The sequence below is a fragment of the Dermacentor andersoni genome, chromosome 4, assembly GCF_023375885.2.
Source record: "Dermacentor andersoni chromosome 4, qqDerAnde1_hic_scaffold, whole genome shotgun sequence".
NCBI lineage: Eukaryota > Metazoa > Arthropoda > Arachnida > Ixodida > Ixodidae > Dermacentor > Dermacentor andersoni.
Window position 1 is genome coordinate 91115591 of NC_092817.1, and position 12223 is coordinate 91127813.

The 12223-nt window shown below is 46.4% G+C and overlaps 3 protein-coding genes across 5 annotated transcripts in view; 1 reads left to right on the forward strand and 2 right to left on the reverse strand.

Moving 5' to 3' along the window:
* Positions 1–1405, reverse strand: part of LOC126536454 (sialin-like) — a 39065-nt gene extending 37660 nt beyond the window's left edge. The window contains exon 1 of one of the 2 annotated variants that reach the window (XM_055074018.2): positions 683–1405. Coding sequence is in view for 1 of the 2 variants with exons in the window: in XM_050183415.3 (XP_050039372.1) it covers positions 683–743 (61 nt within the window). In the remaining variant the exon portion in view is untranslated. The remainder of the gene's footprint in view (positions 1–682) is intronic. The other variant, XM_050183415.3, reaches the window with a different exon arrangement.
* A 91-nt stretch (positions 1406–1496) lies between these two features.
* Positions 1497–3444, forward strand: Dolk (Dolichol kinase). The gene has a single exon (XM_050183417.3). It carries the CDS (start codon positions 1808–1810, stop codon positions 3332–3334), a length of 1527 nt encoding a protein of 508 aa, XP_050039374.1. The 5' UTR covers positions 1497–1807; the 3' UTR covers positions 3335–3444.
* On the reverse strand, positions 3416–11931 carry LOC126536450 (uncharacterized). 2 transcript variants are annotated; one of them, XM_050183410.2, is made up of 3 exons: positions 11733–11931; positions 11202–11321; positions 3416–8370 (listed from the first exon to the last, which is right to left on the reverse strand). In XM_050183410.2, exons 1-3 carry the CDS (start codon positions 11757–11759, stop codon positions 3535–3537), a joined length of 4983 nt encoding a protein of 1660 aa, XP_050039367.1. In that variant the 5' UTR covers positions 11760–11931; the 3' UTR covers positions 3416–3534. The 2 variants fall into 2 exon arrangements, with proteins under 2 accessions (XP_050039367.1, XP_050039368.1); XM_050183411.3 differs by lacking the exon at positions 11733–11931 and adding an exon at positions 11474–11691.
* Between the last annotated feature and the right edge of the window lie 292 nt (positions 11932–12223).

A 12223-nucleotide genomic window follows, 5' to 3' on the forward strand; every position in this document is an offset into this window, starting at 1 on the left:
AGCAGCAACAGGTTCAACACAGAATATGCATGCAATTAATATTGTAACAGGGCAACGCAACAGCATTGGGACTATAGTCAAAAAAGAAGAGGAAAACAAGGGAATAAACATCGCGTAAATGATCAAGCAAGCAAGCAAGCAAACGATCAGCTAATTAAGAATGGCCCATAAATAAACCGCGGCAGTCAGCCAGTCTCAGTGGTGCACCTAACAATGCTGACCGTACTCCCAGGGTGGAAGTGACAAACAGTGAAGAGCAGAGAATTACAAGTGTATTGAATTCAAGTTTTAAGTGCTATTTCCGTGGCAGTTATGGATAAACAACAGTTCGCACAAAAAGTATGAATTCCTACGTAAATTAGCGGACAACTATATATGAAGACGAAGCGAGAGTTGAGGGTATACGGCAATTGAGTATGTGCAATACTGATGTCACACAGCCACACTCGATTGCGATCGAGCCCGATCCTGTTTGAAACTCTCGACCGCGATCGGCTCCGTCCCGCAGCTTGCTCAAAAGAGCCAATCACGACCGAGAAATTCGATCACGATCGAAAGTGCGCCGCATGACACCCGTTCTATAAAGCAGTGTCTAGAAGCGAGAGATTTTGTCCAGGTAAAAAAGCATGCAAATACGCTACCAGCAGCAGAAATATTTTGTGCACTATACAGACGAACTTACCCTGTACACATGGAATGCGTCGCAATCGTCCATGATTTGGATCTCTGCTACATTCTGCCATTCTCACTTGAGATTCCAATAGTTGTTTGAACAGAAAGACAAGTACGCGGACAGATCGACTATCCTAAAACCGTGTAGTAGGTAAGCCTCGACTTCGTTGAGCGCTAGATCCCACCTAGCAGACGTGCCGCATTCGATTATAAACAGGAATATCTGTGTAGTGGAATTCAGCCACAGCTGCAGTACTACTAAAATAACACTAGGGGACAGGTTTCAAGAACGGCCGGTGCATTCGTCGCAGCGCAGACGCACTCGACAGAGCTCCTGAACGTTTTGTTTTGCGGACCACCCATTCCGTGTCATTGCGCTCGCTTTTGTTGGGTAAAAATATGTTGCAGAACTCTGGACAAGTGAAGGGTCGACTGTTCACGTTCCACGGGGATCATTACGGAGAGCACCGGTCCCAAACATTTCTGCTACTTTCGCCAATGCTTTCGCAAAGGCGCAAACGCGACGCGACACCAAGCGCACAGAACGTATTGCCGGTCATAAGAAGGCAAAGAGTAGTTCAAGGTTCAAGCGCCCAGGTTTCACAAGTGTGGAAGGGGCGAAACCGCCAAAGGCACGTGTGTGCACCGCAACAATGTCTCCAAGTGACGTTTTTGGCCAGGCAATGGCCATAGTCCAGACGCTGGTTTGGCGAGGAGGCGTGGTTTGGCAAGGTTCGGCCAGTTATTTGGCCTGACTTGGCTCCGCTGTGCCGCTGTTTCGTAGGCATTCGTAGGTCGCGTTGTAGTTTCGTTTCGCTGAGTCCATCATTGCTTGTTCGGCTTGTTGGCGTTGAAGTCCGCTACTGCCCTCGCAGCTGCCATTTATTTCGTTGTTGTGGGTCTTTCCCCGCTTTTAGCGAAATGGAAATGAGCACGAACGATGCATTACGATGTGCTCTGTACAAGCTACACACGGCGTCTCCCGTGCCAATTCGTCGCCGACGGAAGGTGAATCCTTGTGCACGTATTTTCCTGCTGCAGCTGCGCATTGAGTCTTGGACGCGCTAATCAGTGAATTCCGATGTCCCGTAAGTCATAGCGCAGCCAGTAAACACCTACTACTAAGGGCCTGACCATGACTGACGCAAGCCAAGGAATGCGAATGCGCTTGGAACACTTCGTCGTCGCTACCGGCGTGGCTCTCACTGCTGTTCTCCTCGGCAGAGTCGCACAGTCTTTGACTGTGGTGGCAGTTCTGGTAATCCTGCTCCTCCTACTGCGCTGGCAGCAGTCTGAACAACCGGACTTCAACCAGAGGCCGCACGCCGATAGCGGACTGTGGCTGAGCCTCCTCCTGCCTTTTTCTTTGCTCACCGCTGGCAATAGCTACGAACACGGCGATGTTTACACCTTCGCCGAAGTGGTCTGCAGTCAGGCACTTGTTCTGTCTCTCGCCGTTGTTTTTAAGATCACGAACATATTCATCTATGCCCTTTCGACTGTATGGACTACGACTTTACTCGTTACAGCGACTAGCGTTTCTTTTCCGTGGAGTGCAGCGGCCGCAGTGACTACGGCAGGGACATTCAGTTATCTCGTGACGTCGTTACCGGCTTACTCGCCCAAGTCGTTCACTCACGGCGAGCTGTTGCTCGTTTGCCAAGGTATCACTACGTTCGTCGTTGTTTCCGGATGCAGCCTTGCGTGCAACATCATATACAGAGACCGCTGTGACCTCAAGTGTTCTGCCTCTGCCGGGTTCCTTCAAGCAGGACTCTTCAGTCTTGCTTTGTTTGTGGCAGCAGTAACCAAAATACAAGCACTCCAGAAACCGACGGGGTTTTATGTGGGGCTTTTTACCTCGGCAATTTTGCTCGTCTATCCTCTGTGCAGTGTCATGGTCAACGGAGAACCCCTGAGTTGGCTTGCGTACCACTGCTTCAGTAGCTACACAAGACTTTGCCTTATGGTCTCATGGATTGTCATGTTAGTAATAGCAGGACTGTTTGTGTACTGGTACACTACAAACTACAGTGAAAGTTCCACTGTGGTGCGCAAAGTTTTCCATGCAGCGATTGTGTCAGTGTTTTTACCAGGAGTAATATTAGATCCAGACCTTATGTACCTTGCCTGTGGCGCCATTCTCGGGGTATTTGTGCTCCTCGAGGTATTTAGGACGTTGTCGATTCCACCAGTAGGGCCGTGCATACAGAACGTTTTTGCCATGTTTGTTGACGAAAAAGATGCCGGAGCATTCATTCTAACACCCACCTACCTGTTCATTGGGTGTGCTGCGTCCCTACTGCTCTTTCCGGGACGATTTGGAGACCCGGAGAAAATGCCAGTTTTACTTAGCGGTACAGTGGCTCTTGGCATAGGGGATACTGCAGCATCAGTTGTTGGGTCGAAGCTTGGAAAACACCAGTGGCCCGGCACATCAAAGACCGTGGAGGGGACACTTGCCGCCATTGTCGCACAGTTTGGATTCTACTTCCCATTGCTGTTTGTGGCTGTGCCAACGGTGTGGCACCTGAACACACTATTGTTAATTGTGGTGCTCTGCCTAGACTCATACCTTGAAGCATTCACAACTCAAGTGGACAATTTAGCACTACCAGTTTTTGTGTACCCTATGATGACAGCCTTGTATGCTTTGGAATGAAAACTTTCAATGTTCAATTACTGAAGCATTGGTGCAGTCTCAGCAGGGTTCCCATCTAGCACAAGAACAAATACAAGGCTATTTTGCAATAAAAAGACATGAACCATGTACTTTTATTTACAGGTCAATGCACAGTGGCCTGCGCCACGAAGCCCCTTAACATCTTAAGAGGGTGAAAAGAAACTGGTGCCATGGCATGACTACGTGACAGAGTCAAACAATTCTGACAGAACACTGTCATACTGACTAACGTCCGTGGAGGTAGACAACTCGGAGACGTAGCGCTCTAGCTCGACGCCAACATTAGCAGGAGCTGCTTCAGTTGTCTGCCTCGCAGGAGTCGTTGCAGTCGTTCGTCTACGCTTTGGTGCTATCACAGGTGACTTCTTGTCCCCATTGTAAGGTGGACGGGTTGCAAGTACAGGGTGGTACCCAGGAAACCCACTCCCACTCTCCTCGATTGGGAACAGACGGTTTTTTATAATATGTACATATTCCTCGGCAGATTTGCAGCTGCTCAAGGACTGCCAGGCTGAACTCCTTGTTTTACAAGTAGAGTCGGAGCCAGCTGCATTATTGGAAGTGCCAGATGAGCTGCTTTTGCTTGGTTTTGAGCTTACGGAGTCGAGCTCGCTGGACGTGGGGCTGAGGACAGGTTGCAAGATGTCTGGAACTACCTGCTCACTCTGAACACTACCTTTTCTTTTTCTGCTCGGAGTCTGTTTCATTTCTCTTCTTGGAACTGCCTGCCGCCACTTCTGTGGCATTTTCACCTTTTTATTTGAGCAGGCTTTACTACCTCGCCTCGGTGCTTTTGCATTTCTCTTGGAATTGGGTGCAAGTGTGGCACATTTGGTAATCGGTATGGCCAGGGCTTGGTTGATCGTGGTCAACTTGTCCATTACTGCACAACCAGTACGACTGGTCTTTTGTCCCGATGGCAGAGTAGGGTTTTTTTCTTGCTGCTCCTTGCTTTGTTTTGCTGCACTTGTGCCTGTATCTGCACTTGCAGTGCTGGCCGGTGGCTTCCGTCCTTTTGTCCTTGTCTTCTGAACAGTTGCAGTCTGCGTATTGCGTGTGGTGACAATGTTGGGTGGGAGATTGACCACAATTTTCTGCGTTCTTTTCCGTAGACCCGAAAGTGAAAAGACAATGGGCTGCCCCTGAGTCATGCTGCCACTCGCTTGCATTGCCTTGCTATTTGAATCTGTTCCCATGGAAACCGTCGTGACACCCTCCTGCACTTCATCATTCGAAGGCTTGTTGCTCAAAATATTCAATGGCTGCAACAATGCAGCAGAGGTGTGCTGCTGCAATGTGCCAGAGTCAGCTCCTGCACTACTAGCCGCTTTGGCAGTACTGGTGGGAGTTGCAGTTGCTGATGGACTCCTCTTTCTCTTTAAATTGCCAATAGGAGGCTGAGGTAAAGTAGAGGGTGCTGGTGAAAGACAGCCATCAGTGAAGCCAGCTTCACTCCCTGCATTGTTTTTCAACACAGTGTAGTGCAAAACTTTAAGGCCAATGGAATTCTTAGGAGGTTCCTGTGTCAACAAGGTATCTGTACTTAAATCTGTGCCAGCAGCCTGCACGACAACTTTCTGCGGCCTACAAGTTTTCATATTCCACATGCAATTTGCAATGTGCAATGATGCTGTAAGGGGATCCTCTACAGGACCCAGCTTGCAAACCACAGTTTTGTTTGGCAAACCAGGGATTTCAGTGATAGCATTTGATGCAGCAGAATCTTCACATTGCTTTATGTCTGTCTGTGTAGTGCCTCCAAGTTCCTTCTGTGGAGACCCCACTAGCTCCACTGAAGAGGTTTCACTTGCTACCACTGAGCCTTCTGGTGAGCTTGCCTCACTTCTACATGGTGAACTCGACCGACCAGTGGCAGCCCTTGAGACAAGGTTTTCGTGGTGCCCATGCGTACCCTCGGTATCTGCTTGTTCATTACATAAGGATTCTGGGCGTGATATGGCTTCAGTTGTTGTTAGGATGCTAGCTTGCAATGTCTCGCCAATGCTGTGCGAGCGTGGCAGTTCTCCAATGGCACTAGACTGAGGTAAAAATTCACAGCAGTTGACAGTACTTGCGGTACCTTCTCCTTTCTTCAGCAGAAATCTGTTCAGCTCTATCGAGGGTGTTCCATTCATTGCCCCAGGATTTCCTGGTAAGTTTCCCTCTGTTTTGCTTTGCGAACTAGACAGTCCACCAGTAGCACATGGAAAAGCAACAGGGTCGAAACAGCTGTCAATATGTTCAGTGTTTATCCATGCTTCTTGCGAGGACATAGGTAGCTCCGATGACATAGTCTCCTCTGCTACAGCAGCAATTTCTGGTAAGCTTGCTTCATTGGAGCTTGGTTGGCAAGGTAATTCACCGATTGCACAAGACGGAGCAAGAGGGTTGTTGGAGGTAGCAGCAGCTTCAGTGACCCCTCCTTCATTGAAAGGTCTGATTAGGTCAGTCGAGGGTTCCATCACTACTCTCAAGTTTCCTGGTGAGCTTGCTTCACTTATGCTTTGCGAGTTGAAAAGCTCATTATCTGTATTTGGTAAATCAAGGGATTTATGGCAGTGAACTGCACTGTCAGTGCCTTCTCCCTCTTTTTGTAAAGACCTGGGCAGCTCCACTGAAGGCATTTTATCCACTACTGCCAACTGTTCTTGTAACTCTGCCTCACTTACACTTTGCGAACTCAATGGGGAACCTGGCAGGCTAGAAAAAATATAGTCAGTGACGACACTTTCCGCGTCCCCACATTTTTCTAAAGGTTGAGGTGGCTGCATTGACGTTTCAATTTCGCTTGCTATTGTTAAGTTTTCTGCTAAGGTTGCTTCACTTCTGTTAGGCAAGTTGAACAGCTCAGTGCCGAAGTCCTTCGAAACAGTGAGGTTGTGTTGATCGGCTCTTTGCTCTTCTTGACAAGATGCAAAAATATTTGGCAAAGCAAGCTTGCCCACTCCGACTAAGCTTTCTTGTATGCCTACACCACTTCGATCAAGCTGACTCTGAGACTTTATCGTAGTTTCTACAATGACAGGTTTCTGATTACCTGCAGTTTCAGTATTAGCTCGCACTTCCCCCAGAGGTTTGGCGAGCTCTGACGTTTCACTAGCTATCTGGTCATTCTTCGGCTGGCCTGCTATGCTCAGCATGTCACACACATCACTACAATGTCCCATTGAATCAATGAAATTGTGGTCTGCTGTATTTCTAACTCCTTGTTCTTGCGGCAGTGCAGACAGATTTGTGGATAAGGTTTCACAGGGTAATGCCAAATTCCGTCTCATGTGAAAAAATCTGTTTGTGTCAATTGTGTCAGATGCTCCCGCAGATGTGAAGGCAGCGTTAGTTACCATGGCAGCTGGAACAGGTACGATCATCTCTTCCTCGTTGGTCAATTCCACAGAACTGTTTTCCGTGGCACACGCACTGTCTGCACTTTCAGTGGCAGCACCAAATGATGCATGGCCTTTTTCTAAATTTCTTGAGATACTTTCACAAACTACAGGCACTTTTGTTCTCTCCCAATGCTTGTGTTCTAGGCTTACAGATGGCGAACTCATCACTTCCTTCTGCTTTACAGCATATCCATCTGCAGTATTTAGTTGTAGAGATGAGGATACTGGGGTAACAAAGGCTCTCGCACTCCTGAGATAACACGTAGAAACATTCCTTGCCGCTGGCTCTTCTATCATTTGATGCGGATATACTTTGAATGCACAATTTACTTCATCCTCTAGTTCCCCTGGCATGACCTCTTGCCATGAGTTAATAACACCTCTTGCAAGGAGGGTGGGAGTTGAAACATTATTAGAGATGTGACAAGAGGAATCCATTTCAGATGTAGCAACAATTTTCACTTTAAGTACTTTTCCCATTTGACACACGCTGAACATGTCACACTTTTCATCAGCATTTTTCTCTTGCTTTGTCTCTGGGCAGAGATTAGGGCTTGAAGGTTCATGATTAACAACACAGAAAGGACGTTCTGATGAAGTGACAACTTTCACTGTCACCCCCTTGGGTATCAGAGACGTGTAGAAAACAGGACCTCCTCCTGTGTCACTGCATTTCTCCGTCTCCACTTCCAACGATGTGTTTGCACTCGGGGAGATGGTGGGCGAGTCATCAAAAGCTGAGACAGATGATGATGTGGTAACTCTCACTGGTGCTGTTACGGCCGCAGCAGGCGTGTGGATAGAAGGATGTGACTTGTACCTATGGTTCCACGTGTTTATGCATAGCGAGGTGTTAGCGCCGAACGATTGAATGGGTGCACTGCCAGAAGTGGGCACAGCAAGCACTCTACTGTTGCCGATGGTCACATGTCCTGCCTCACAACAGGTGGATGCAGAAGTATCACGTGCACTACAGACACGTTCCTCTTTGTCCATACACACCTCGGAGTCGGCACACAGTGATTCACTGGCTGCACTGTCACAAATGTTGACGGTTGGCTCTTCGACTGGTTTGATGGACACCTGTCCTGCACCACCACAGGTAGAAGGAGAAGTGTTACATGTCCTGTACACGTGTTTCACTGGGCTCACGTACCCTGGGGGCTCAACACACAACAATGCAATGGGTTCACTGTCACCAACGCTAACTGTGGGCTCTCCAAATGGATTGGCAGTTGCCTGTACTGCGTCACCGCTGATGGAAACAGCGGTATCTTGACACAACCTATCCCTGTAATTTTCTGGGTCCAAGTCCGGTGAAGTGTTGGCATTGGATGCAGTAGGCACCTTGTCATAAACATCAATAGCATGTCTTTGGAGGGGTCCAGTGGTCACCTTTGCTGTACTAGAGGTGGCAGAAGTATGATGTGTTCTGCTCTTCTGATCCTTTGGGTCCAAACCTGCTGAAGGACTGGTTCTTGATTTGGCCAATTTGACACAATGACGATGATATCCTCCATCATCGTCACACCATTCAACTGGGCTTGGCTCCGTGAAAATTTCACGCAATTTGGGCATGTCTATCTTGACGACGTCTGCCTGAATGATGCCATTTACCATGTCTGAACACTGTGAAGAAAAGAAGAAAAATAAATGGTTAAACACTTGCTCGAAATAATGACTGAGAAAACATGCTACATAAGCTTGCAAAACATCTGCACTGTGTGTTTGGATAAAATGATAAAGTACACGAAGGTTTCTTCATGCAATGCAATAAACTGCAATGAACAGCTGCAAGCTTACTCAGTAAGAAGGAAGTGCAACTACAGTGCAGAGAAGTTCAGATCATTTCATACTGGCAAACTACAGGTAAAGATGTCAACCGTGTCTTTACTAAAATGCTGCTTCAGTAAACATGACTGAATTTGGAATACAAGCTATAATAAACACAAGTTCCAACACTGGAATGTGCCAGTGTTCATGTTGGGGTCACAATAAAAATATCTGACCAACCTTAAGACACTAGAAAGAAACATTAAATCAGTTCGTACTGATAAAGCATTTTTCAAGAACTTTAATTTTGTTGAATTGGTGATTTTGTTGAATTGGAAATATGGCGATCATTAAATGTTAAATGAAGGTCAAAGTTCAATTTTTCTAATTTCGGGAGCGAAACCCCAGGTGGTAACATCAGCGTGATGTCACAGATTTCAAAGTATTTTTTCACATATGGGCCATTGTTGCTCAGTAAAAGTTCTTAAGTTTTACAAATTAGTACTTGGCTCATTTAGAATGCAATGTAGTCCATTTTTACCGATGAAAATTTAACTAAACATAGCAGACGCTTCCAAAATCCATGTCGTCACAGTGTGTTGGAGCAGAAACTTCAAGGCGGTGGCGCCACCCTCCTTCCGTTCTTGTGACTTTTCTGGTATATTGGATGGGTAACTTACTAACACAGCTCAAATAACTTTTCCCTTTATTGTCCCTGTGAGTGAGTACATATGCATCTGCACTGACACAAGTGTGTATCCGATTCAGCATTATCCAGAATTATACCGGATGTTTCATTGAATACTTTAATATTTAAATATAGTGTTTCTTTTAATAAAGTGATCATTTCTTCGAAATTACAGTGTCAGCAATGACGTACATCAGAGAAGTAAGATGTGGCAATTAACCACAACAATTAACTAAAATCACCTAATGCTATTAAGTATTAGACCTAGGTGCGTTATTGTAATAGAGAACAAAGGCAAGGTCCTTTGTATAAATGTTGGATGCAGCGGCATTCCTTCTTCGACCACTGTTGAACATTTCAAACCTCAATCTTCATATAAACTTCTATCTTGTTTGGAATTATTATAGCTGAGAAATTGAAGCAAGTAGTACAAGAATGCTATGTCAACATTTAGACACGAAAAAATGCTGCTTCCCTCGGGGCTGTAGTGAGACAAACTTGGGCATCCTGGTCGCACGAAACCAGGACGGTGGCTTGAAAGCACACCTGGTCACACTCATTATAGCTATGGAGTGGATACTTACCATCCCCCCCTTTCCCTGGGGGAAACAGCATAGAGGGAGGCCACTTTTATATTGGTGAGAAACCCCAGGGCCTAACTAACTACCACAGGTACCTATGAATTTCACATATTTGTGCTGTTCTGAATAAGGGATCACATGATTGTGATCATACAGGATACATTCTGGTAAAGAAACCAAAATGATGAGTAATTTAATCACATTATATAATGAGGTTCTATGCGTAATGCACACATAATTAGAGCAAGATTAAAGAATTGCATACTGAGGATCATATACAGTATGCAGCACTTGCACATGAGGTGGTACAACTTAGATGGAGGAATGGGCCTGGTTAAAAGGGACACACATATAAAATGGTAAATCATTGAATACTAACAATACATTTATTAACAAGACCATTAAATGATAGTAAAAGCTTTCTCTGAACTGCACCAAATCAGCAGGGCATGTTCATGGGGAACATTGGTGTTAAAGCAGTGCAGGCAAACTATGTAATTTATAAACACACATCAACGACTGCATCACTCCCATAACCACAGCAAAACCACGCTACTCATCTTTGCCCATTTCTACCCTGCAGATGTCAATGCTATGAATAACACTGTGCGAGCAAGTGCTCTCTTCGGCTCTTCTCCAAACTTGGTAGCGCATGCAAATTCTTTTTAGCAATCTTTGAACACGCACCAGTAAAAATAATAAATGCACATAAGCTACAAGATAGAAGAGGTGCCACCAGGTGCTGTGCCGTCCGGCCTATGCTGATATTCACTAAGCCCTGTTAAGCCCAGTTAAGCTTACGTTACGGCTCAAGCTACTGCAGCAATTTCTGGTGGACTTTGCAAAAATACATGCCTTTTGCACCGCACCAGACATTATTTACTTCTGTGCTGCTCTCTGCAAAGTAGGACATACTTTGCATAATTTTCTTATCATGAAAATGGTGCCCAAAGTTCGAAAGTTTAGCTTGAACCAACTGGCCCGGCTGGGTTATTGCACCATTTCCAATTGCAACCACCAGCTGATGCCTCGTGGGGCATACACATAGACTATTCAAATTAATTTCCATCTGATTATATTAAAGCTGACATGCACAACCGCTGTTCCCAACCGCCCGGCATCTCCAAATAACCGCGGTCTATCCCATAACGCCCCTTCCCCCTTGTTATTGTCTATTTCTTTATCATCATAATCCAGTTTAATTCATTTGTTATTTTTAACGCAAGGATATCCCTCGATGCGTTGTTCGGAGGAAAGAAACCGTTACAACTCGGACGGCGCAATATGAAAGTGCGGGAGATCGTTTTCCCCAAAAACGCGCACTTTGCCCTCATTATATTGTCTCACTATGCATGTTAATTACGTCTTTCACCCCAAGTGCTGACTGCCGGTAACCAAACGCGAGTTTTTGGACTTACCTCCATGTTGCTGCACATCTTGACTGCTTCGGTCGGTCCGACTGGGTAAAGGAGTATTGGACTCTTCAGTCCATCGCTCCGACATCGCTCGCACCAGCCTACGATCTTCTGAAACGACATCTGAAAATAGTCACGTGATTAAACAATTTTAAACGGAATCGAGAAGCCGGCACGCGCTCGAACCATTCAGAGTGGCCATAAAGAACTGTTGCTCCATTCTGTCAATCCAAGACACTCCTTCAACTATAATTTCTGATGATGAGAGCACGTACCCAGCGCTGTCCCACGTTACAAGACATACTTCACTGCCAAGGCGTTTATCACAACACGTGAGGGTGGCCGGCTTCGGTTTTAAACGATCTCACAACTGCATTAACGACCTGGAAGACTAACGAAAGAAGAAGGGACGCTGTGCGCAGTGGATCGTCGAGAAACGCTCGGGGCAGCAACTCTTTACTTCTCCCAACAACGCGGGATGCACCGGCACAGAACCGCGCACGTGCGTTCATACAGCGCTGTGGGTTCACTTACGATTGATGTTCGTCCGAAAGTGCTCATTCCTGCGGTCACGCAACAGGCCAGTTCCGCTCGCCGACATCCCAGCTACCTTTTGGTTAAGGGGGCGTGTATGTGTCCGTTATTACAAATCGCAATCACGCAAAAGTTGCGTTCCATGTTCCTAAACGCAATCGTAAACTCAACGTCACGGCGCCAGCAGCGTCTTGGCTGTCTTGGTAACCACGAGGATGTGCGTATAGGGGCGCTAGCGTCGCTCGCAACAACCGAACATTTGACAAAGTTTTGGCCAGATTTAGCCGTGCGAAATATTGAACGTGTTCTCTCCTTCCAAATAAACGTTGCGACCATGGCTAGGATGGATGGCATGTGTCGGCAGTCATAAACTAAACAGCTTGAACTTACAATGAGCATAATGCTTGCTTCAGAACTCGCGTGGTCACTTGGTCACGCGCAAGGAGTTTTGTACGACCGAAAAGTTGGGTACAACGGAATACATGTAAAGT

Excerpts from the sequence above, each read along its gene's own strand:
- Dolk (XM_050183417.3), top strand. The coding sequence starts at position 1,808 with ATGACTGACGCAAGCCAAGGAATGCGAATGCGCTTGGAACACTTCGTC.
- LOC126536450 (XM_050183410.2), bottom strand. The coding sequence starts at position 11,759 with ATGAGCACTTTCGGACGAACATCAATC. Across the intron at positions 11,322-11,732 it reads CTTTCGGACGAACATCAATC|ATGTCGTTTCAGAAGATCGT; the intron begins GTAAGTGAACCC and ends GACTATTTTCAG. Across the intron at positions 8,371-11,201 it reads AGATGTGCAGCAACATGGAG|TGTTCAGACATGGTAAATGG; the intron begins GTAAGTCCAAAA and ends TTTTCTTCACAG.